This window comes from Colius striatus, chromosome 7 (assembly GCF_028858725.1).
Source record: "Colius striatus isolate bColStr4 chromosome 7, bColStr4.1.hap1, whole genome shotgun sequence".
In the NCBI taxonomy this organism is placed as follows: Eukaryota; Metazoa; Chordata; class Aves; order Coliiformes; family Coliidae; genus Colius; species Colius striatus.
Window position 1 is genome coordinate 29,417,900 of NC_084765.1, and position 26,723 is coordinate 29,444,622.

At 38.5% G+C, this 26,723-nt stretch overlaps 1 protein-coding gene across 6 annotated transcripts in view; it reads left to right on the forward strand.

Annotated features, from left to right (window-relative positions):
- Positions 1–26,500, forward strand: part of HMG20A (high mobility group 20A) — a 48,725-nt gene extending 22,225 nt beyond the window's left edge. For 5 of the 6 annotated variants that reach the window (XM_062000309.1, XM_062000311.1, XM_062000310.1 and 2 more), the window contains exons 3-11: positions 8,105–8,197; positions 9,776–9,923; positions 11,276–11,491; positions 14,457–14,589; positions 14,957–14,988; positions 18,824–18,899; positions 20,408–20,623; positions 21,246–21,389; positions 23,698–26,500. In XM_062000309.1, coding sequence (XP_061856293.1) covers positions 8,109–8,197; positions 9,776–9,923; positions 11,276–11,491; positions 14,457–14,589; positions 14,957–14,988; positions 18,824–18,899; positions 20,408–20,623; positions 21,246–21,382 — 1,047 coding nt within the window. In that variant the 5' untranslated portion in view covers positions 8,105–8,108 and the 3' untranslated portion in view covers positions 21,383–21,389; positions 23,698–26,500. Of the gene's footprint in view, positions 1–5,694; positions 5,828–8,104; positions 8,198–9,775; positions 9,924–11,275; positions 11,492–14,456; positions 14,590–14,956; positions 14,989–18,823; positions 18,900–20,407; positions 20,624–21,245; positions 21,390–23,697 lie in introns of all 6 variants that reach the window. The other variant, XM_062000315.1, reaches the window with a different exon arrangement.
- Positions 26,501–26,723: the final 223 nt, after the last annotated feature.

Consider the following 26,723-nt stretch of genomic DNA (forward strand, 5'->3'; position numbering starts at 1 on the left):
AGAGAAAGAAATAGCTAGAGTGAGTGTTTATATACCTGTTAGTTTGCACAACCAAGGTGCTCTAAAGAAGTAATTTATTCTAAATGACAGATTTATGATTGCTCAAATTCCTTTATTTTTATGTTGGATTAGTGCAAGGCAGCAGAAAGAAAATGACTGCAAAAATGTATGGAAACCGGCATGTCATATTTTTCCTAAAGATGAGTCTTTTCTGAATACAGGCAGAATTAGTTGCCTGTTGTGTGAGAATCACTGACTCTTCCCACACTTAATTTCCTGTAACCTTTGTCCCTATAGTCACAGTGCATTTAAAATATCCAATTCTATGCTGTCTTTGTGACTCGAGGTCAGGCTAGATGTTTTTGTGTTGGGTCATGAACACTGGTGAGTCATTCATGTAAGTATATACTCAATCCCTTCTTCAGTATATTCTCACATCTAAAATATTCAATTCCATACTCTGTAAAATGGTCATTAATCACTTGTTTTGGTGGGTATGTGCATGAAAAATTATGATCTGTATTCCTCTGTGGCAGCAGATAGTTTCAGAATCTAAGTGAGCAAGGAGTATATGCTGTGCTGTACTTGCCTCACAAATTTTCTGATGTGTAAGGCTTTGGGAGAGGACAAAACAACTAAAATTGGCTTTGAAACAACTTTTTTTTTTTCAGCAGGTATATCCACTCTTCAATTATTTTATTTTCAATAAAATGATCAGTCACAATCAGAATTCCTTGACATTGAGTTATCTCTAGTTCATAGTAATTGTTTGCTATTTTAAATCAAAGTAGTCCTTAATACTTTTTTTTTTCACTTTTTTGATTCTGCTAAGTGTTAGAACTGGGCAAACACCATGAAAAACTTAAGTCAAATCATTTATGTTTTTTAATAAACTGCTTTGCTCATGGCACGTTTATGTTTGCGTTCCACAGTGAGATGATAGAGACTTACTGATGTAAAGCTCAGAGGAACTGAGCTTTAATTTTGAAGGCACATAACCCTTTGCTTTCTGGTGGGGAAGCTAACAGTATCTGGTGAAGTCTTGGATGATTTACAATCACTGTGGTTTCAGAGAAATGTCTGTGCTCCAAGTGAGATCTGTGTCTGTTGCATAGTTGATGGTTGTGGGTTTTTTATTGGGGTATCCCTTTTGCCTTGTTAAAGTAGCAATTGTAAAACTTTGTCGTGTGAAATGAAGTCTTCAGATTCTAGAGAAATTTTCAAATGACAGAGCAAGTGAAAATTCAATTGCCTAGAGTAACTTGAGAGAATTTTATAGGCAAACTGCAAAAACCAGTTCCATCCCTGGTAGTCAAATATTAGACTTAGGTAGAGTGATTAGTAAAAAACAAAATCTCAGTATTTATTTTGATACTTATTTTTTGTGATCTGAATGGTTTTTATTTTCTCATGCAAGATCTGTAACGTGAGGACTTATTTACTTTATCAGTCATATATGTTACTGATGCTATTGTAAATGACAAATGATGCTACCATTAAGTAAGTTAATTCAGAATAAAATGAGCTATCCTAATCTGTAGATGCTTACTACGTGCAATGAAAGGCTGGATAAAAATCCTTCTCTCTGGGTACCTGTACTACAGTTCCTGATTTTTAGCTATCTAGGGGTGAATAGCAGAACTAAATGATTATAGAGTTGTATAGTCATTGTGAGGTTTTATTTGCCCTTGAGTAGTCTGGAAAGTTTGTTTGCTGCTGATGCAAAATCGTTTTCATGTATTTGAAGAAAGAGGGAGCTCAGTGTGGAGCTGTACTTGTTGTCTTCTGGGTTGTGTCTACCTTTCCTGTGTGAATAAAGGCTTAATTTCCAGAAAATAGAAGGATTTTTATCTATATGAGATGTCTTCTATATACCCCATCTCAATGCTTTTATATAAATTAGAATGTGGAATTGAACATTTCTGGTTTTTAAATGTTTGGCAGCTGTCTCTTAGGTTTGAGTATTAATAGCTTTGTTAGTGTTTACCACAAAGTTGCAAATAAACTAAGCATAAAACTAAGCTTTATGTCTTAAGCTGCTTGGAAATGCAGTGGGGCTCTGGAATTTTTTCCTGCAAGTTTTTATTTTGATCTGTAGTGTTTTTATTGGCAAGAAGTAAAAATAAAAGCAGTTGGCTGTTCTCTGGTGTATACTTTTTGGTCTGACAGAAAAACCTTGATCCCGTTAGATTTGGCTTGCAATTTTCCTGAAGTCAAATATCTTTGTCTAATGAGCTGCCTGTAGGGAAGAAGTCAAATCTGATTTTGTTGCAGTCAAGAATGTTGGATAATATGCTTCTGCTCCAGCTTGATGGAAGAAAATTCTACTGTCAAGAGAAAGAGAGCTTGCTCTGACAGCTCCAAAAGCAGTGTGTTTTTAATTGGATATGTACTTGCTTCAATTTTCTTTCTGATATTCTGGCTACATGTGGATAGACATGGGAAGTGATGGTCCTATGGGTTTTTCTCTCAATGAATCATCCAAGTTTAAATTATTTACATTATAAAATATTTGTATTCTGATTCTTAGATAAGGAATACTGAGGTTCTTCTGTGATATAGCAGAAGACTATTTTTTTAATCTGTTATCCTCTGAATGGTAAGGTTTGAAGCTATTTGTTCTAGCAAGGAAGGATGAGAGATTTCAGGAATAGGAAGTCTGGGAGAAAAATCCTCCACTCAGCACTAATGTTTCTAAAACTAGAACTGGCAATGAGGTAATTAGAACTCCTGCAGGGTTTCATAATCAGGCTGTCAGATGGGTTTCTGATGTTCACTTCATATTTAAATATGCTTGACTGTAATAAATATGTATTTATCTTACCTTTTAATGGAATGAGTACGTAGTTATTCTTTATTTTTTAAAATCACCTGATATGATGTCATTCAAGAGGCAACATTTTTAAGAACTGTTTACTGGTCTTTTCTGGTGTTCGGGGCAATCTCACGTGTCTATATGGCCTTAGGATGAGTAAGAAGTCAGTCTGCATTTGAGTGACATTGCATGACCAGACTTGTGCAGACAATGTAGTGTCCAGCCTCATTTTCCATATGTTATGAATCACTTGATGCGAGCAAAGCGAGTTATGTTTTGTGGAAGCAAGTAATGTTTTTGTAAAGTGTACAGCAATGGTTTTGCTTCAGGTCTGGAAGAGACTGTTGCTTTATTTGGAGTGAGCCATGAGACAGCAGTGCACAGGGTTAGAGAAGAGCAGCTACTTGCATTATTGTAACGGTCTGGCCATTCATGTGTGATTATCTGACTGTAGTTGTCTCCTTTGGGAAAAAAAAAATGTGTATATGCTACGCTGAGTTGTTTTGCTAGATAAAATTGTTTGATTCCACATTTTTAAATGGCATCTTTGCAATTTGAGAAAAATTATCTGATTCTTAGAAGAAAAGGTTGACTGACAGCTTTTACCCTTGATTTATTGCATAAGCCAATCTTAAACAAACTTGGGCTTTTTAGGTTACACATCACCCACATGTTTTAGGTCTGCTGCTCTATAATTGTATTGCTAACAATGCAACCATGGTAATGGTGTTATGGAAAACCAGGCAATCTGTTTGGCACCATCGTGGACTCATTCTTACGCTGATTTTACAACTGCTTTCTTATAACTTTTCCTATGTACTTCGTAGATGTGACTAGAAATTAGATAGTACAGTAGCATTCAGTCTACCCAAAATACAACTCAGCTACTTCATCTTACCAGCTAAAATCATGTTACAATTATATGCTATGGCCTCCAAATGTTCATGATAAGAGGAAATAAGGAAAGTTTATTCAAACTGTACTTGTGAAAATTGATCACTGTTTGCTGCTTTGTTGTGTATTGCTGTGTGTAGTAGCACTTAGATCTTGATGCTGTAAAGTTCTGTCATTTCCCAAGTACTATTATCAAACCATGTGGTATACTCTGTAGCATTAAGTATGGTCTATCACTGCATGCAGCAGACGTCTCCAACCAGAAAATTTAAACTGAAAGTTGCAGAACACTGTTGTAGATAATCTGCAGTGTAAGACATTTTTTTTTTCTCAGATGGTTGAGGGAAGGGAGGGAAAGAAAAGAATAAATTAAGCCAGATTTTTTTTGTAGCTTAAGATAATGTAAAGTCTTCTCTAGACTCAAAAAAGAGGTTTAACTCATGTTACTATACGTGACTAACATCTCTGGAAACATTAAGAGCATGGAATGGAAGGGAACTTACTTTTCACAGGTATCGGTCTCATCTTGGATTTGTTGCACACATAGTGCTGCTTTGTTTTCCAGAACTCAAGCTTGCACTCTTCCTCCCAGATCCTTGTATGTGCTTTTTTTTTCTTTTTACATTTTAAATAGCAGTTGGTCGTGCACTCCAAACCAGACATGTCAGAATTCTTCAGCCTCTATAGGTCAGGTTGTTACTACCATGCAATAACTGACCACTGTTACACTGAATGTAGGAGACGCAAGGGAGGAAAACCCTAAATCTCAGGTTCCTCTGGAGTCTGCATTTGGGAGCAAAGTCAGTGTACAAGAGAGCCTGGAGTGTTTGGAACTAAGGTCAAGTCAGAAAAACACATTGCTGACTGTTTTGGCCTACCCTTGTAGAGTGGGAGCTATGTCTGCTGCTGGCATTCTGAGAATGGTGTTAGAGATTAAGCGTCGTTGTGTTTAAAATGGAAGCAGAATCTGTATGGAAACTCCAAGTGGCGGTAAGATTAGGCTTTACAGTTTTGGTTTGGCTGTAGTCTTTTCTCTGCCCTACAAAAGTTGTAAAATAAATATAATTGAATATGTGCCAGATCGTCCAGAACTGATCTATCCCAAAATGAATGGTGGTTCTTGAAGTGCTTTATCAAATGTTTCTGTTAATAAATAGTCTTTCTGTATTCCTGCTTAACTGACCACTTCCTTGAGCCTGTACAACTAATAATATGGCAATACTGTGTGCTCAGAGCTGTTTGAAATAGCTCTAGTTTGAAATAGTTTCTAGTTTGAAATAGTTTTATTGGGGCATGGTGCTAACTTGCAGTGCTTGAAAAGCTTTTAGTTCTTGAAGAGATTTAAAGTTAAATTTCATGGAGTTTTTTGTGTTCATAGTTAAAAAATTAAAATAGGGTATTTTTGTTAGCCATTGAAAAAAACTAAGTGTTTCTTGTGCCTTAAGTTTTGTCAAATGATTCTTTAGCCAGAGTCTAAATAGACAAAGCTGCACATATATTCAGAATAAAACTAGATGGAACTTGCCAATGTCCTTTTCAAATCCTGTGAATTCTGTAAATGCTAGTTTGAGAAGCAGCAATTTCCTTTCTTCCCCATTGCTGTTTTTTTCCTTAGGTTTTTTGTTTTGCCCACTTTGTTACATCCAGGAAATGAACACGGAGCTTTTTAGCAGGGTTTAAACTAGTGGATAGCAGCTTTGGAGTGAAGCCATAGGACAGTTATCTGTGAGAAATATGACTGAAAGTCTTGTATAGGTTCCCATCTGTTCTCAGTGAGCTTTTGCGGAACCGCATTGTTTTCTTGCTCTCTGGAATAAATTAGAAATGATGGTCAATTCACTGATGCTGAATTTTCTTTAGGACATGGTTCAGTATTAACATAAGGAATTAGTATCTAAAGCATATGGGTTAAATTAAAAAAGTTAAAGAATGCAATGTGTGTTCTCCCAGCTTCCTGTTTTGTGTTCTGTTTATATGTTGTTAAGGTTGATGTCCAGCTGCCTCCCCACAGTTTGAAAGCAAGCTTAGACTCTGCTGCTGGTGATTGGGTCCAGATGTGAACAGATACATCTATGAGAAGGTCACACTGGGTATGAGGGACAGAAGCACTTAGTAATGGTATGTTCAGGTGCAAAGGATATGTGTTCTTTTAGGGCATGTGTGGGAGTGCTAAGTGCTAGAAGATTGACGTGGTAAGACTGAGAAGAGGTCCTTGACCCAGATGGTGCTAGAAAAACAAAGCAAGCTATTTTAATTGTTTCAGTCTTACATAAAGCTTTATATATATATATTAAAACAGATTTGCAAGACTGCTGTCTAACTGCTTAAATTTACTTTTTTGAAGATATTAGTTTAGGACTTTTGACTGACAAAACAGAAGATTCTGTAACACAATGCAAAGTTTTCTTACTTGACAACTACATGAAGTGTTTTTATGTCATATATTTAATAGCTGTGCTTAAACAGCTTTTTGGGCATCAGTGAAGAGCTCATTCTTTGTATCAGTTTTTTGAATTTTCAAATGTTCTTGTAATACCTAAAGCCCTGGCTTAGGTTTAGGTTATTTTCTGTGCATATGGAAGTGCTGTTTGTGTTTTGTTCTTTAAGAATGAAATTTCTATATGTTCTGCCGAAGTATCTCGCCACTTCCCCTAAAAGCATTATATTATTTGAATTTTCTTCCTTTTCATATCAGAGATGTTAGTATGTGAAAGAAGCTTGATGCAGAGTTCTGACTTGGAGAACTGCAGATGTTGCTTGGAAGTGACATCTGGAGGTCATCTTAGTCCAGTCTCCCACTCAAAGCAGGGCTATTGCCAACAGCAGTTACAGCTTTGTGTAACTGAGCATTTAAAATCTGTAAGAATGGACCACTCCTCTGGAAACCTGTTCAAGTGTTGCAAAGCAAACATAACTATTGAGAGTCTGGTTTTGTTGTTTCTCCTACTTCTGTCAGGTTGCTTTAGGCACCTGTTAGATATGCCTCCTCTTAGCCTTCTCTGCCAGACTGAGCAAGCCCAATTTCCTCACCATCCCTTAACTTGCCAGGTGCTCTAGGCCCATGACTGTCTGGCCCATGAGCTCACAATCTCAAAACAGAATGTCAGATACATGTTTGCACACTTGGTTCCTGAGTACAGCCTGTTGAGTCTTTGGTCCATTTTTAACCAAATACTGTTGTGGAATAAATGTCTCATGTCCCAAGTTCTTTGAGTAGGGTGCAGTGCTTACCTGTAGGGGTGACCTGCTGTATTCACTGGTTTGTTGCACAAGTTTGGAGCCATATCACAGGTAGTACCTGAGACGGGGATCTGCAAGTGATATAAGACACAAGAAATGGTGTCATTGCTTTTGTTTGTTGAAAACCATTACCTTAGGAACTGGGATGGGGTGTGGGAAAACACATGCAAAATTAAAAGTATGAAGCAGGATTTTGTCTCTGATCACTTTGTTTTCAGTGCTCAGTGACAAGCACACCGACTTGGTGAAAGCAGCACAAGATTCTAACTCGCAGCATTCCCTTCAAACTTAAGTTGGGTATCTGCTACCTTGTCAAAAGTGACTTCTAAACTGAAGAAACAGAAGATTAACTAGTATAGCCCTTTAGAATAGGCTGAAACAGTAACTCATAATTGTAGGTTGAGCTTGTTAAGGAGTTTTGGTTGGGGATTTCTTTTTCCCTACAATACAAGGTGAATAACTTTACAAGATTAATAAATTTATCTTTGGATTTCTTATATCCAATTCCAATGGAAGGATACAAAAGCAATTGATCCTAACTTCCAAACAATTTGTATTGAATGAGAAGTGCCTTAAACTGCCTGCTTATGTAACTGTTCTATGTGAGTCAGAGTTTAAAATAGTCTTAACATTGCTGTGTTCTCTTAGCATTAACACTGTGCAAAGATGTATTGTAAAAATGTAGACAAGGAGTTACCAAGTACAATATTGATTTGAACCTTCAGGAGGAACCTAGTTTTTGATTTCCTTTGAGGTCAGCGCATCTGTGGTGGGGTGGAAAGTTGAGGATGAACAGGAAGGTGGACTGGAAGAGTGGGATCTAAGCAACTATGTGCTGAGTATGATGAATGAAACTTTGTCTCAAGGGATAAAATAGAATGCCACAGTGTGATTTCCAGCAACATTGTGTCACTGGCACAGGGCTCAGTTTATAAGAGAAACTTTCAATTGAAGCATCATTTATGATCTCTTTTTGACCTTAAGCACATTTGCCTATAGTATCTGTCCTGAGGCCAACATGCTATGACTGACCAATTGCTTTATGGAGGGGCAGGGCCAGGGGGAATCTGTGGTATGCGATGATGTCTAAACTGAAATACTGCTGAAACAATGAGATAATTAACTTAATTTTGTTGCCCTTTTTTTTTTAACCAGAGTTATGGAAAACTTGGTGGCTGGCTCCAACCTTCCTCCGCTTTTTACAGATGAAGAAATATCTAAGGAAGGTAGTGAAATTACTGCAACTGGGTAAGCAACTACTTTTTTAACTTCAGCTGCTAAATACTATCTCTAGACTTGCAAGAGAAACGGTTTCAATAAGAAGAGAGGATTCTAAGTGACTTAAAAAACCCGAAACAAATAAAATTAACCAAGAAAATGCTACAGTGCTCCCTTGGTCTTGATACATTACAGACTCTATTTAGGAGAAACCATGGCTATTTTGAGCTGATGTTTATATTAAAGGAATATTCATTTGTTGAATGAGCTTCAATCAGTTTTCATTGCAAATGGCTACATCACATTGAAGTTTTTCCTGTATGTGTCGTTTAGAAAGCTTCCCAGGCAAGGAGTAACTGATAGGAAAGCTGAAATGTTCTTCAAACCATCACAGTGGTGTTAAGAAACTGTCTTTTTTCATTTTCTTCTTGACACACACCAAACATAATTACCTCACAGGAGTGTGTATGCTTGCTCTCCTTTCTCCCTCTCTAGTTGTTAGTAATATGAACTCAATCTGCTATCTGAAAGACAGGCATGGATCTCTCTAGGCCTTGTCTTTTTACCAGTGATTATGCTGCAGTTGCTTATAGTGAGTAATGAAAGGAAGCTATTCTTTCTGTTTAAAGACACATTTTCCTGTAGGCATTCAGCCAACAATTAATGAATATCTCAATATTATATAGCTGTATTCTACAAGAACAGGAACAATTATTTTGAAAGTTTGAAATGTGTCATGCATGTAAGCAGCTGTAGATCTGAGTGAATGGAGAGCATACTTCTCAAGCATACAGTGCTGTTGCAGTAGTTTCCATGACCAACTAGACACAGACAAGGAGTATTTAGCCTGGCTCAAGAAGGGATTGGTATCTGAGTCCTAAAATCTTATTTTGCCCACTGAACACAGTGATGAGAATTGCTATAGGGTTGTTGCTCTAAAATGTGTGCCCATCTCTGTCTACTCACCCTCAAAAATATTTTATCATGCTGCTATTTTTTTCCTTTTTTGCCTCTCCAGACAGTTTGCCCTTTCTTACAGTAAGGTTGATGGATACAACTCTTGAAGTTAAAGGGGTCGTTCAGGAACCTGTTGATTTGTGCTTTAAATACCCACATATATCAGTAGGAAATTGTGTTGAATGAAGTTCATTCCAAAATCATACTCAACCACAAACCTTGTGTTGTATTTGTGGAGAAATATGTTAAATGCATCCAGAAAGGTGTATATGAGTTGAAGATGAAACCATTCATTTAAAATACTTAACGGTATTTTTGAAGAAACATAGATTCATTGTCTCTGATTTCTGATTCAAACATTGACTTGCATGACAGTTGTTTGTATAATCAAACGTTTCACTAAAAATGAAACAAAATAACACTTTAAAAATCAATCTGTCTTAGAAAGTCTGTAGTAGCTATGATAGTTATAGCAGTTGCTTGGATGGAACAGCCAGTTCTCAAAAAATGAATTTTTAAAATCTTTTTTCTTCCTAGTGTAAGGACTGAATATATTTGCAATATTTTTGCACGTTTTAGAAGATTAAGGGAGGAAGTGATTTAGCAATATGATGATTATGTTTTTTCTTCCACTATTATGTGCTTTTTCAGATTAGCTCATTCTGAAACTTCATTCAGTGGTGGAACTTCACAATCTGTGAATAACCCAGATTTGGTGGAGGATTTGTCACAGGTTCAGCAGCTGCAAAATGAGTCCTCCAATACTGCTGAAAACACTGAGCAGAAGCCTGAGGAGGAGGTGAGATGAAATAATAATAGTGACTTCTCAATGAAGCAAAAACATGGATTTTTGTCATTATGTCTTTTCTATTCAGATTTTTTTGGATAGGATCACAAATTTTCATCCATTTACCATTTTCATCATTTGATTCTCTCTAGTTTTCTCCTGGGTTGCACAACTGCACACAGATAGCCAAGGAAGGATGGCAGTCATACAGGGAACAGCATGTGTGTTTCTAGCTTAGCCCACCAGATCCACAGACTGATGCTGCATTTTTTGTTTGTTTCTAAAGACTGAATGTTCGACTACCTTGACTGATTTTTAGCTCTTGTGAGTCAGGAAAGTGAGACTCTTGTTCTTTGGGAGTAAGCAATGTCTTTGAAAGCATTGTGCTTACTAGTTTAGACTACAGCTTGTGTACCCAATAACACTGATTTTTGATGACTAAATCATGAAGGAACTGAAATTTGGCAAGAAAGTGGTTTTAGATTTTTTGGATAGATGCGTTTGATATTCCTCCTTGTCATTTGTCTTCAGCTGTGAGGTTCCTGTTTAATTGAGGAAGTAAATTCCAGGAAAGAAACTACAACTAATATGGTGGCAGGAACATGTTGATCTGGGGAGAGATTAGAAGTACTAAAGTAGTTTTATGTGCATAGTGTAAGAGAATAGAGATTGCTGCTGTAGTAGTATGAAGCCAAGAGGATGGTAATTATGTTATTCCTGTGAGCTCACAGTGTGCCACAGGCAAATCTTACGATGTTCTCTCCTTTGGAATTTGTTCATCACTTATTGGAGGTGATTAGTGGAAAGAAAGCCTTTATGCTTGATTAGGGTAGAAAAGGCTATATATACTGTTCTTTAACCAATCTGTTGGACACAGAGTGCATGAAAGTAAGAGATGTTCAAGTGCCGGCAAAATAACTAATTCACAATTGTTAACTAATACACAAAGTGTCTCTAAACATGATTTTGAGACAGATCACTGGAGACTAGAGAATATGAGAGGAAGAATAATTTAAAAACCAACAACTAACCAAAAAAATTAATACTTGCAATTTAATTTGATAGGATGACAACTTTATCGGTTATCAGTCCTCAGGGTCTTTCAATCAGAAGTTAATGCGAATGTTATTGTCCCAGTGGATGAGGAGATACTGCAAACAACTTCTCACAGTGAGATGTCTTTGGCCTTGCTTAGAGAAAAGTGAGGATTGCTGTAAAGTAAGCTTTGAAACTTACATCCTTGGAGAGGATGTATAGCAGCAACATATTTCTGATGAAAGTGTTTGAGACATGAATAATAATTCCTTCCAGAGGTGGTAATTCTTTTCCTTCAATCTGAATTTTCTTCCGTTTTCGTTTTGCAGCAGCAAAGAACTAAACGAGGAGGCTGGGCCAAAGGGAGAAAGAGGAAGAAACCTCTTAGGGACACCAATGCCCCCAAATCCCCCCTCACAGGGTATGTGCGATTCATGAATGAGCGTAGGGAGCAGCTTCGAGCGAAGAGGCCTGAAGTCCCTTTCCCAGAGATCACCAGGATGCTGGGCAATGAATGGAGTAAACTGCCTCCTGAGGAGAAACGGGTACCATTAAACTCCATTTTCCTTGTTGGATTATGATTACTGTTAAATGGCAATATTGTGATTTAGTGAGGAAGTTAACCTAGGCTTTTGATTGAAGTTGTATTTAGGAATATATTTCAAAATAAAGGGCACAGGTCTGCCAGAGTTCAAGCAGTGAACCCTCTTAAGGCTGTAGCATCTCATCTAGGTGTGACTTGAAGTGTATCCTCTATTTAGTGCAAGAATATATTCAGAGCAGGGGGAATTTCTGTAGTGAGACATCCCATGGGTTATGCCATTCATCTGGTTGTAACTGTTATGTCACTCAGATACAGCTGAGACATACTAGTTTCCAAGACCAAAGCTGCTAGAAGGATAGGGCAGACATTTATCCTCTGTGGCTGAGGAGGACTCAGCAGGATTTCAGAGCTGCTTGAAGGATTTTGCAGTTCTGTTTCTTTTACAAATTCAGCAATGTCTATAAACATCTACTGTCTTAGAGTAAGACACACAAAACCAGTCAGGTTACTGAAGGGCGTGATTAATGTAAATAAACTTTTAGACCATGTTTTAAGGTGTTGCCAGCCCTGGAAAGAAAGCTGAGATGTGTACAATGGATGAGACAATGAGAGTTGCATATTCTAGTTTCTACACATATCAGCTCAGGAAAAGGTTTGGTTTTCTACCTTTTGGTCAGAATGTGATATCTTCTAGTTGAGACTCCAGTATCCTTCTGCACTGTCTGATATGCGAATGAAGACCAATGCAGTGTTGTGTGTGGTTCTCCTACTCCTTCTGGAGTGAACCTTGTTATTGCTAATGGGTGTCTTGTTGTCCACACCTGACGGCCAATTGGAGATTACAGTATAGCAGAAGTTACAGGGCAACTTGATGCATCAAATGAATTTATCAGGATATTTAAGCATTGAAGTATTTGACAATAATTTAAGGACTTAAGTTTTTACAGTGCTAGATGAAAAATGGTATAATACAAAACCCAAGAGTTCCTTTTGTTGCTTTTTTTAAGGTTGTAGAATACAAGTTACACAGAGATATTGTGAAACAGTGCATGGCATGTTTTAACCCTAATGGAAAATGTGTCTCAGGGCAAAGCAGTTCATTTGGTAGCATATCTATAGAGAATGACATGGCTGTCTGCTGGGAGAGAGGGGAGATAAAGGCGTTCTGCCCCTCTAGCTCTTGCCCTTAACATATTCTTATCATGTCTCAAATTTTTAATCTAGGGAAAAAAAGAGCTTGGTTTAAAATCTATATTCTGTACCGCTTTTTAAATCCCCAGGGAGTCTGTCCTTTTCAAGTAAAGCTGATAGTCTCTAACCTCTAGCAGGTAAGGGAAAGATTACTGAGCATTTCCCTTCAGTTTCTACTGCCCTTTTTTATTAAGGCAGTGAAGGCCACTGCAGCTTCAGAACCTGTCTTTCTAATACACAGTCCACAACTCTTGTTGAAGCTGTGTAAGCTTGGTTTTGGTTAACTAACAACTAGGAAGTTGTTCTCCTGAAGCAAGCAGTTGAGTCATAGTATACTACTGCTTTGTGAGTTAGTGACCAATAATCCAAGGGAAAAGCATGTTTGACGTTCTGGTCTTGTGGCTAATCTGTAGCAATTGGCAAACTAAGTGTCTGATATAGATGTTGAAGGGAAAGTCACATTTCCCCTCTTCCAGCCCTGTAATATTGTTACTTCCCTTTGTATTTAGTGAGCATAAGGATGGGTCAGTTGAGTTGTCTGGACTGCCAAACAGTCTCCCTCAGAAAAAAATCAAACTATAGTCATAAAGCAAAGACTCTAATAGTTATTGTTATTCCTCTGTATGGAGAAATGTCCAATGAGATGTATAGATCTGTGTAAGAAAACCTAGGACATGTACTTATAGGTTGGGAAGCAGAACTCAGTCTTACTGATTCTAAACAATCCATCTGAAACATAAGGAGGAAAAACTTGTTTTTAACTCAGTAAATTGACTCTTTCAGCAGCACATTGCTGGAAGTGGAAAAGAAGAATGAATGTCTTGCAGAGGAAAAGCAGTGCAAACCCAGCAGCACCAAATTTGCACCTAATGCAGAATATTAACAATTGGCCCTCAGCAGCGTCAACATAATGTTTCAAATGTGTGGAATTGATAATAGTTTCATGTATTGTCATGATGATTTAATGAAAATAAAAGATGTACCAGGTGGCTAACATTCACTCTGATTTGATAATTATTTACACTGAATTTTAAACTCATTGGGGAAATAAATTGGGAGGACAACATTTTCCTCAAATTCCATCAGTACATGTTACAGCCACTCTTTAAATGGATTTTAGGTCATCAGTTCCCCAAGAACTTTCCAGTTCTGTTTCTTTCTCATTCTGTTACGCAAATGTGTGAAATATCTTCAGGCTAGGAAAAAAAAAAAAACCTAAATGCAGATAGCTTAAGTTGATGTAACCTAGGCTCTGTGCTACTCTTTTCCAATAGCCATGATGTGTTGATCACCTCTCAGACAGGCCAAGTGTGTGGTTGTACAATGGCAGTGTTTTTTGTCTGAGGCATGAAAGCAAGAGTGTGTTGGAAGCTCACTGTTACAGATCTGAACCTTAAACCATGATCTGTTAAGGCGTTCTTGCTTGGCAGCATTGAATCCTGGCCACAGGAAGGCAATTCTGAAGTATTTAGTGTGTAATGTGTACATAATGTGCGGTTGAGTTGAGTAGTGCAGTAGCAGGTTACTTCTAAGTCTAACAAAAAATTGTTAAGAGAAAAGTGATTTGAGTTAAAGAGCAAACAGGACACCAGAATACAGTAATTTTATCAAGGAATCTTATGTCTTTGCATCTCACATACATTCTCATTGTTTCTTCACTCCTTTCCTCTTTGCATAGGTTCAATGGATCAGCACTTCATCTGACAAGTTGTTTTTCTTCCCTTCCTTCTGAAGGGGAGGAAACTCCCTGAAACTCTTGGACTTTTCTGTTTCAGCGTTACCTTGATGAAGCAGATAGAGATAAGGAGCGTTATATGCGGGAGCTGGAGCAGTATCAGAAGACTGAAGCCTACAAAGTCTTTAGCAGGAAAGCACAGGACAGACAAAAAGGCAAATCACACAGGCAAGGTATTGAATGGGACAAAAATCTGTACCTACCTAGGGCAAGAGAAGATTCTCAGCTAGTCATATATCCTGACACTCATTTAAAACCTTTGATTCAAAGATTTGTTGAAAAGTGAATGTGTTCTTTCTATGTCACTTACATCAGTTGTGTGCAAAGTGATTAGGTTTACATAAATTGAACTGTCTAGATTGTATTGGAGGATGTGCATTAAAAGCATCCAGATAACACACAGCTTCTATGTGACTTATTAGGAAAGCTGCACAAGTTTTCTGTCACTAACTGTTGTCTAACTGCTTTACATCTTTGGTTCTTGTTTTCTCAAGTCCTTTGCATTCTGGGGAATTTCTTGTTTGTTTTTTTCTTTTTCAGATGGAGCAAGACAGCCAGCCCATGATCATGAGGTAAACCTCTTTATACCCGCACATTGGTGGATAGGTTTTTAGATGATGGAGTTTTCTAGTGTAGTCAAGGAAAACCAGTTTATGCCAGTTTAAGATCCCAATCAAAGGTTTCAAATTTGAATTCTCCCTCTTGTGTTTTGATCAAAAGTAAGAAACAACTGACTACTCTTAAGCTCACATTAGTATGATAGAAAACTAAGTTTAAGTCTTGGGCAGGTACAAATGATTGAAGATAAAGTGGGAGTGCAGGCTACACTTAATCATAGAATCATAGAATGGTAGGGTTGGACGGGACCTTTAGAGTTCATGTAGTCCAATTCCCCTGCAGAAGCAGGTTCACCTAGATCAGGTCACATGTCCGTTTTGTAGTGTTAGATCAGTGGGTGCAGGTAAGTATAAATGAGCCATTAATGATCCAGTACATTAGAGGTTCAACTTGCAGAATTTTTACCTTGACATTTTTCAAAGCAGAGAGTTTTAATTATTGGGTAAGTGAACATTGATGTAAAATTTACCATTAGCTTGAGAACTAGATAAACCTTCCACATTAGCACCTTCAGGTTACTGTTTTGAGATACTGATTTGCTGCAGCAACAGGAATGCTTGTGTCTTCCTGAAGAATAAAATGCGTAGAGGAACTAAATCACTGGTAGATCTCTGGTTTAAACCTCCTCTTGCTTGCCCTCACCATGTAAATATTGGAAAAGAGTAATAATGTCTGGAGATAAGATGCCTGTGCTTTAGTTGAGACATGTAACAAATCTTGTACATCCTGGCTGATTGTGATATCTCTCCCTTTGAAGTGCTAAAACTTTCTCCTGTTGTATTAACCTAGGACTACAGAGCTTTTCATGGTTACCAATTGTCGTGGTTTGGCCCAGCTAGCACAGAAACACCTTGACAATCTCTCGCCCAGTGCCCCCATTCGCCCCCACCCTCATTAGGATGGCAGAGGCCCCAGCAAAATGGGAGTAAAAAGATAAGCAAGGTTGTTGTGGATTGAGACAAGGGCAGGGAGGGCTCGCTGCCAATTACGGTTCCTGGCAAAACAGACTCCAGTAGTCGACTTAGAGAGGAAAGCAGGAAAGTTTATTCTACAAGAAACACAACAGAATAAAAGCAAAATGGGAGTAGGATAATGAGAAAATGACACCCAACACTTTAAGATATCCCTCCCCCATCCCTCCTTTCTTCCCAGGCCCAGCTCACTGCTCCCGATATCTCTACCTCCTCTCCCTTCAACAGCTCAGGGGGGCAGGGAGTGGGGGATGTGGTCAGTCTCTCACAGATGGGCTCTGCCACTTCTCTCAGATGAGGACGATTCCTGGCATTCTTCCCCTGCTCCAACCTGGGGTCCCTCCCATGGGACACAGTCCTTAACGAACTTCTCTGCTGTGGGTTGTTCCCAACAGCCGCAGCTTCTGCCGATACAGGGTCCCTCACATGGGACACAGTCCTTGGTGAACATCTCTGGTGTGGATTCTTTGCCCCAGTTGCAGTTTCTGCAGATACAGGGTCCCTCCCTTGGGACAAGGCCTTTTCTGGCCATAAGTTTAATGAGCTGCTTTGTCGTGGTTTCCCCCCCACAGTTACAGCTTCTGTGAATGTTGGGCCCCTTCCATGGAACATGGCCTCCTCCGGCCATAGTTTTAATGAAGAGAATCACTGCCCCAGGCTCAGTGTCTGTAGTCAAGTGATTGGGTCCCTCCCACGGCCTCCTCTGACCATAGTCACTGTTCCTGGCTTGGGGTACTTAGCAAAATGAGTCTCTGCCCCTGATTTGGGGTCATTTTCAAAATGAGTCTCTGCCCCTGATGTGTCTGCAAAATGCAGACAAATCTCAGCTTCACCAGTCCTCTCTGTAGAATGCAGAGGAGTCTCTGCTCCAGCACACCTCCTCCTCTCTTTCCTCACTGACCTTGGAGTCTGCATGGTTGTTTCTCTTGCTCTTCCCACTCTTTGCACCACCACCAGCCGCAGTAGAAGAAAGGACAGAAGAAAAAAGAAACAGGAAGAAGCCTCCTCTTCTGGCTTCTTCTTAAAAAGTGATCGTGGAGGCATCTAATTGGCTCAGCCCCAGCAGTGGATCTGGCTCAGAGCTAGGGAGAGTTTTGAGCAGCTTCTTACAGGAGCCATCTTTACAGCCCCTTCCCCCTTACCAGAAAAGGCTGTCATGTCAAACCATGACACCAATAAACTGCAAATAAAAAGCAATGACAAATCTTGCTTATATACAACCTCTTCCCATATAATCAATAGGCCTCTTTGAAAGATTTGTTTTATTTCATGAGATTTTCTGCCTTGGGAAAGCAGTCAAGGGCTTTCTAATGTGTTCATTACAATACTGGCAAGACTGTGCACTGCTGAGAGGCAACTACTGGTCTTGTCTACTCTAAAGAAAATGTTTTGGTGGTATGTTTTTTATATACCTTTTTATTAATTCTTAAAGAAAGTACTTAAATTAATCTTTAGAAGTACATGATCTCCAGGATTTCTGATTTTATTGTCACTGAATCTAAGTTTGTCTTTAATTGTACAAAAATAGATTACCGAAGGCTTCAAGTTTTAAGTTGACCATGATGTTTATATGACGTTTAAATAATACTGGTGGCAAACTACAAATTCAGTGTTATTTCCGATCCTCCTAATTCAAGCTATCATTGCTGAAATCACTTGTCATGAATGCAGTTAAAAAGGAGTCTTCTTTACCATATTAGGCTTTTAAGCTTCATCAAGTAGTTATTACATATTTGAACTAGCAACATGTTAGGCAGGCATCCTCTTCTGAAAGCCTGAGCCTTTGACTGCTTAATGTTTTTCACTTTTATATTGTAAAGTTCCACATGCTTATCACCCGATAGGATTTTACATATTTTCTGCAAGGAAGTCAAATATTATCCTGCACAGGCAAGGAACAAACAGAAAAGATGTAGATTGTTTTTCAGAAGTATACACTCAAGTTATTCCTGGAACCAAGACTATAATTTTTGGTTATCTTGCTATTTTCACTTATCTGCATTGACTGTTATTATTGTGTTTGTGATTAGCAGGTATGGTCTGATGAAATTGGTTTTCGAGAGAGTCTAATACCATAAAGTCCAAGAAACCTTTCCTTCTTCCCTTACTTGACTTGTGTTCATGATTTAGTTTCTGTGTTGAACTAATTTTAAATATTGTACATAGAGATGACTTTCAAAAAGTGTTGCTATGTACAATTCAAGTACTAAATAAAAAAATAATAGAAGGTTGGGAAGAGTGGCAACATCCATCTAAACATTTCAAAAAAGATGTGACTTGCTTGAAGTGCTGTGCAGCTCCTGTCTCTTTTGGAGCAGACATGTGGAAAAGTTGCTTATTTCTCCGTTAGCTGTTCTTTTTCCTGGGCTACTTTTTTGTTTTGGTAGTGAGAGAGAATGAACTGTGGAACTTACTGTGCCTTTTACTTGCTTCATTTGCTCTCTGTTAATATTCCTATATAAACTATTTCAGAATGCATCAGTTGACTGATGAGGAAATGCTTTCCAGTGAAAAATAGAAATTAATTCAGATAGTTTTAAAACATAATGATTCCTATATGTAATGCCACTACGGCAAAAGGGTATCTATTTTATTATGTTAAGATATTTCTTTATAATTGGCTTTTATTCAATCTATGTCTTAAAAAGCCAAGACCTACACTTTGGCCTTTCTTAGTAGGAGTTGGAAGTGTCTCACATATATCCAGCTCTGTATCTGCCTCAATTTTTGGTTTTCCTTCTCTTTCTATTCTCTTGATCAAAGAAATTCATCAATTCCTGAAAGCAAACAATATTTAGTTATATGATACTCTTTGTAGAAAGAAGCAGATACCAAGGAGAGATCTGTCTTTGATATTCCAATCTTCACAGAAGAATTCCTGAATCATAGTAAAGGTAAGTTAAACTTCTGCAGAGCCCTGTCTTTGCTTTTCCAAAGTTTTTGCCACATGTTGTTCAACTGAAGAGTCCTTGCATTCCTCCCATCTCAGCTCAATTAATGACTTTGGGTATAGACAACGTGTGTTTCTGATATTATCTTACCTCTTTACATATACAGTGCCTGCAACAGCAGTTTTTCCTGGCTTTTTCTTCCAAAACTATACTTTTTGGAGAATGTTTCTGATGTTTGAGCTCCACTTGCTGTAATTGCAGCCAGTCTGAGATGGATCTGCTGTTCTGTAGGATTAAGACATACCTAGGTTATAGCATGATGATGATTCAGGCTAGTTAGCAGTATTTTAACTTTTTTACTCTGAATATCATAGAATCATAGAATGGTAGGGTTGGAAGGGACCTTTAGAGATCCTCCAGTCCAACCCCCCTGCAGAAGCAGGTTCACCTAGATCAGGTCGCACAGGAACATGTCCAGGCGGGTCTTGAAGACCTCCAAGGAAGGAGACTCCACAACCCCTCTGGGCAGCCTGTGCCAGGGCTCCCTCACCTGAACAGTGAAATAGTTTTTTCTTATATTTAAGTGGAACTTTTTGTGTTCCAGCTTCATCCCATTACCCCTTGTCCTGTTACTAGCTACTATAGAAAAAAGGGATGTCCCAAACTCCTGACACCCACCCTTTAGATATTTGTAAATGTTAGTAAGATCTCCCTTCAGTCTCCTCTTCTCCAGACTAAACAGCCCCAGTTCCTGCAGCCTTTCCTCGTATGAAAGATGTTCCAGTCCCCCGATCATCTTGGTGGCCCTGTGCTGGACTCTCTCCAGCACTTCCCTGTCCCTCTTGAGCTGAGAAGCCCAGAACTAGACATAGGACTCCAGATGAGGCCTCACCAGGGCAGAGTAGAGGGGGAGAAGAGCCTCCCTTGACCTGCAGGCCACAGTCTTCTTGGCCATAAGGGCACATTGCTGGCTCATATTTAGCTCATTATCAATCAGGACACCCAGGTCTCTCTCTGCAGAGCTACACAGCTGTCACTCTGTTTGGTTTTTGTGGTTTTATGTCCCAAAAGTTTAGGATTTTTTACCAACTTTCCTGGAGACTTTCTTGACTGAACAGACTGCAGATTCAGATACTTTTCCTCATGATCAATGGAAGTGTATTTTTGTAGCTGATACTGTGCCTGTGAGCCCCCTACCACTGATGCTAAGCTATGTCATAATGCGTTTGAAATCAGTCTTGCAGTATTCCTTTCTAATCAGTTCCCCTATTCACTTCAATTCTGATGCTTTGAATATCTTCTAATTTGTCTATCTCTCTAGAAATTAAGGCTCTTCAAGTACTACTGTAGACCCCTGTGGTGCTCCATGATACGCTTTTTCATCTATAAACCGAAACTGCACCATTTGTAATCATCAGTTAAGCACTCTAGAACATTGTGCTTCATTGCAGTGAATCACAGATATGGGTTTATAGTTTATTGACTATATGGGAATGAATTGATATTTGCAGCACGTGAAGCTGAACTGCGGCAGCTTCGTAAATCCAACATGGAGTTTGAGGAGAGGAATGCTGCCTTGCAGAAGCATGTTGAGAGCATGCGTACTGCTGTGGAGAAACTGGAGGTGGACGTGATACAAGAGCGGAGCCGCAACACAGTGCTGCAACAGCATCTAGAGACCTTACGCCAAGCACTCACAACCAGCTTTGCTGCAGTCCCGCTACCAGGTAAGACCTTTTTCCTGTCTGACATGTTGAATTTAACTGTTAATGTTTTATGTGCTAGTGTGAATTTGCAACATGTGACCTGCTGTTGTAGTTCTGTGGTCTTGACTGTGTCTGAGCTTAAATGCATGCAGGGGAAGGTTTAGTGTCAGTGCTTTATTTCAACATGGCTTTTTTTTAATAACCCATCTTCTCTACCTAATAAAGCAGGGCACATTCAGTCCTTGCATTCCTCCACTTGTCTTGTGAAAATGTTACTGAATAGACAAGACAGGACCTGCAAGTTTTTTGATTAAAAGAAAGGCTGCTTCTGTATGATCAGATGCCAGGGAATCCACCTTGATATTATGAATGGCCAGCTGAAAGACTTTGTTATAATCAACTGTGATACCCAAATCAAAGAAAACCATGCTTCATTAGTGCAGATATCCTTGGAAATGTTCATTTTGTGGAGTTAGGAGGACATTGTTTTACAGAACCTGTCACAAGTGGCAGTGCATGGCAGAATCATCTCCTATAGCAGTTTGCATGTTGGCACAAATTGCCCTTCACTTAGTCTTAACTTTTGGGACTCGCTATAGTCTTCTAAATATTCCGTGGCTCATTTTTACTATGTTAACTATAGGTAGCGGGGAAACACCCACGATGGAAACTATTGATGCCTACATGAATAGGCTGCACGGTATTATTATGGCTAACCCACAGGAGAATGAGAACCTCATAGCCACAGTGAGAGATGTGGTAACCAGACTTGAACGCTAATGACTGGGTAAGTGTTTGCTCTTAGGCTGCTCCTGTTTGGCATCTACTCTGTACTACTGGCACTTGTTCTGATGCTGATTCTTGTGCTGATCACTGTATTATACAGTCAAAAAGCTTTTGTCCTCGGAGCCACAGGAGCAAGTTGACTTAATGCAAGTCAAATGAGGTTGAAAATATCTAACAGCATTAAAGGGTTCATTAAGTGCCCCTTAGCTCCAAGATCTTTTGTATAAAGACATAAATAGCTGTTTGTTCTATTATTCATTGCATTTAAGATGAATAAGAACACTGACAGAAATATTATTTACATTTTAGTGACAGGGTGACTAACTTAGAAGGCGCCTTTCTTGAGTGAGGAAAACTTTAAAATTCTGCATCAATTGTAGAATCTGATGGTCACAGAGAAATTTTATTTTTCTAAAGAGGTTAGAGGTGAACTCAGTTCTGTTATCGACTTAATACCTACAACTATCTGCTCTGTAGCAGCTGTAGTCAAGCTTTTCTAGCTATGAAGGTTTACGTGTAAATGAAGCACTGATGTATTGCCCAGGTTATACATTTCATTTGTTTGAGACTAATGATCATGTGGCTTTTGAATATTTTTGAGGTGATGAGTGGTTTTGCTCCTGTTTAACAGCTTTGAAAACTGTAATAGGCAACTGAGTAGAAAAATGAATCAGCAAGGCAATACCAACCTTTCTGCAATACTGTTCTTTGCATTTCCCTCACCACTTACTGCCCCACTTCCCCCCTAATGCACAGCATTAGAGAGCCATTAGGATTTTGCCTACTTTGATTTCAACTGTATGCATACCTGCAATCTTTAGGCATTTATTATGTAGAGATCGACTGTACTTGTCTTGAATGGTGTTTAGAAATGCAAAGAAAGCTTCATTATATATATGAAGACAAGGCTTTTTATCCTTTCTGATTCTGACCTTTTGTGATACTGTGTAGAACAGTTAATTACATGTTCCCCATTATCCTGCAGCTTAAGCTAAAAGATCATTGTCCTTCCAGAGGGTAGCCAGATGGAACGGACTATAGTTCTAAGAGATGACTGAGCTCCCAGCAGAATAAAGAAGTGCCTTTACTGCTGCTATTTATGAAGGGAACAGCTTGTCTATCCAGGTCTGGGATTTTTCAGTAGTTCAACAACCTTCTCATTTTTGTTTACTGTTTTCAATTAGCACTCAAGCTCAGAAAGAGAATCAGGGGATGGAGAGGTTTTATAGAATGTATGAGGGAAAGCAATTTCTCATCAATCAGTTATTAGGGCATGCCAGGCCCTGAAACAGATGCTTGTCCTTTAAGCACCTTGCCAGAAATATTGTATCTCCAGGCTACTAAAATTTATACTTTGGTTCTTAGGTCAAGTGGATTCATATTTCCTCAATGATGAACAATTTCTGTGTTTCTAAAAGTGCAAATATTTTTTTCTTGAATAATTTGGTTTCAACTGTAACTGCTTCCACTTAATAGTTGAAAAAAAAGACTCCATTTCCTCCTTCCCTCTACCACCAATACTTTCCCCCTTTTCAGGAGCTAAAGTGTAAAGCAATTAAAAACATGATTAATAATCACCTAGTTTCATTATATAAAGACATGCATGTAATGGGATATAATGATCAAGTAATTCCTAGGGCTATTAATTACACCTGACATTCAATTGGCACTAATTATATTTTGTGACAAAATCTTAAAAGGGAGAAGGTTGGGCCTTATTGGATGCAAACCTAGAAAAAAGTAAAAGTTTCCATATTAAAAGAGGAAAGCTTTGGGTAGAAAGGTTCAGCTGGCATCCGATAAACTGTATCAGCCAACTGTCATCATCATTGTCCCTTTGTTAACATGCATATGAAGTATATTAATTCTCCTAAATGTAGTCTCTGTCAACTAAATGATATCTTTGAGGTTGAGACATTACAAATCCATTTCATAGAAACATCTACTTATTATAATACTCTGGAAAACTACTGTACTTCACAAAACTGAGGTGTGCTTTGCTGGCTTAGTTTATTACATTTAGCGGCTATGTGACTGTACTAGTGAGTGTTTGTTTTTCTGTACTGCATGATAAATAGAACTTCTTTGCAAACAGTATATCAGAGAGAAGAGCAAGCTTTTTGTTATTTATCACTATTCCTTGCATGGGAACAGGAATTAAGTTACAGATCTATCAGTTCTTTACAGTTCTCTCTCTGCTATACTTAACATTGTGTTTTCAGATAAATCGTCCAAAAAAATGTCACGGTGCCTTTTTAGTCTTCTCAGGTTTTAGTCTTCTAACACTTAATTTTCTGTTTTGTCTGCAGGTCTTGTGACCCAGGGATGCTTTATGAAATTTTTTTGGCCAGTGTGGAATAAGAAGCCATGAGGGAAAGACTAGGGATATGAGGCAGAATTGCAGGTTTGTCCTGGTCTCTGCCTTTGTGGTTTGTCAGTGAGGCAGATGAATCAATGCGTTAGAAGGTCTTAAGAAGCCACTGACACCACCCAGTAAACATTTGGAACTGTCCTCTGTGTAAACATTTAAGAGCATGCAACTTTGGTGCAATCTTCAGTTTCTTAATAATTTTGCTGGGTGTGAGGATGCATTTGTTCTGTGGACTGGCTGACTATGGAGGTGAAATCTTGGAGTTGGTGAAATGAAGTCAGCCTACATGTTGTAATAATAACTTTAATGTGTTATGTTACCTAATGTCTTCTGGTGTCTTTTATTTTGGTTTCATGTTTATCTTGTGGGATTACCTTTTTCCACTTTAGTTTCCTTCTTCTGATCTTGTTATCTGATACTTGCAGTACTGGATAGCAGCGCTTGTGTTCTCTGCTATAATAGGCAGTCTTGGTGCACTGTCTTGTCTGACCCTGTCTGCTATGTTTATACAAGCTTTTCTTAAGCAAAATCCTGTTGGGTTTTTTTGTGTTATCCTGCAACTTCTTCAATGTGAGTTTACTCCTTGCTAGAGTCTGGCTGTGGTTGATGCTTTGTGACTTGGTTCTGCTATGAGACAGACTTCACCTCTCCTCCCTCTTCAAGCATCTGTCTTGCAGCTAGCATCCTACTCTTCTTTGAAGATCTCCTGTTAACTCTTGAAAATATTTGGTGGAGCATGTTACTACCACAAAGGTCAGTGGTATTCAAGATAGAAAGTGAATTGTTATATCTTCTCAGCAGGGAAGACAGGAATCTCCATTTGAGACTAAAAGCACAAAGCTTGCCCTTTCTCTGATACGTTGCTCAGTTCGATTTAATGTTACTGCCTTGTTTTTGAGAGTACAATCTCATGGTGAGTTGTATTCTATAAAAGAGACATGGGCAGGGGAATGGCACTTTTTTCCTGCCCTTCTGAGATCACAATGCTGAGAAGCAATATGCCTGGAAGCAGCATATGTATTTTTGCATGCATTATTAGAGCAGAGAAGGTTATTAGCAACTAGGTCTGTATAGCAATCTGCAGAATTCTACATTACAGCCCATAAGTGCTTTCACCTTTTGTACAGTTAAAAAATACAGCCTGTGGAGCCTGTAGCATTCAGCATATTATGTTCCAGTGTGACCTCAATGGCCTTTCACTTATATCAAGTAGAACTCTGCATGTTAGAGTCTGTAATCTTGCTGAGCAACACTGCACCTCCTGTCAGAGATGAAGGCACTTACTGTCTGCACTAACTTATGCAAATCATTTGCTGGCCTTTGGTTCCTATCTAATTGCTAATTCAGACTTTGGTTGAGCACCTGTTGGACAACATCCCTGGGCTTTATGGTACTGATTGAAATGCTCTTTCTTTCACATGACAATCTCCTTGCTCCTCAAGAAAGTTTGAAGATTTTCCTGCTGTAAATTGGAGATGGCTTTCATTACTAGAGTGCGTTGCGTCCAACATCACTTAAATGTGTCTGTAATGCAAGTATTTGAAGATTAAAAAGCAGTTTCTTCTTTTTCCACACTTTACATAGGGGCTTCATGCTTGCCTGAAGCCATCTCCAGGTCAACACCTTGTATGTCAGGTCTCTGCTTACTCATGGGCTTGTGGCTGTAACCAAGCAGCAGAATTTTCATGTAAATTCAAGTCTTCCTTCAGGGAGGAAACTCCTTTCTCTTGTGTTCAGTCTCATTTTCAAGACTTCACAAACAGGAACCTCAATTTCCTGCATTAATCTCTGCTTTCCTTAGCATGTATGAGGCCAACTGATGTTGGCCTGAATTTTTTTAGTGGATTCTATAACAAATACTGTGTGAGGAGGGGAAAAAATCCTACAGCTTAATGATGTCCACAGAAGTACCAATACCTTCCGCTCCTGTGTGTACCTTGGTTTTCTTTTTTCTTACCTGGTGATATTTTACTTTTATCTGAGTGGCCACAATGCACTGCATAGCCAAAAATTGATCTACAAAATTCTAAAGTTCAGTTTATGACATCTTACCTATTACCCCGAGTTGTATGCCATGAAGACTCCAGCAAGTGCTGTGTAATATGATAGTAAGATGCAATTCCAGACTGTGACATACACATACTGTAAATAAGGTACCGAAGACTGCAGGCTGCCCCTGCTTACATAAATTCAATGCAGCTATCTGGTCATGGCGTATTGCTTAATACATCACTCTGTTGAGTAGCATGCAAGTATTATTGGATTGGAAATTTAAGTTGATATTTTTATCTAGGGGCTGACAAATCTCTTGTTTTTTCCCCCAAGGAAGGAGGGGAGGTAGTATATCTGTTGAAAAGCATCTGGGGGAAGACTTAAGTTCTTACTTACCAGTGATGTGATAGATGATATTTTGTCTCATTAAGAAGTTTCTTATTTAACCCTTTTGATTAACCTATAAAAATGGATTTTGTCTTTCCAGTGTTTTCTGAATGTCACTTCAGTTTACATTTTTCAGTGTTGGCTGATTAAAAAAAAAAGTGAGAAATGAAGTGAATGTCAAGGAGAAGACCAAGATAAAATGCTTTTGTCACTTAAAAAATGTTAAGAGAAATAGAAGAAAACAAAATTCGTTTGCTGGATTAATGTGTTTGGAATTGTTGAGATGCCAAGTTTTCTGTACAATGTTTTTGTAATTAAAATTTGGAGTTCCTTTGTTTTTTAAGAAATTGTTGTACTTGTTTGCCACTTGCTTCATTAAAATTGTTCAACATTGAATCCGTCTGATTCAATTTTAACTGCATTTTCATGAAAGAACTATGACTAGCATTGTTTTCTTGTCTGAGATTTTAATGGGGCCAATTCCCTGTTAACCTTTGAAAGGAAATAATATACCCCTTCCCCCTCTTCACTCTAAGTGTGTCTGCTTCTGAAAAAGGTAAGGAAAGTAGTTATAGTGATGAGAAC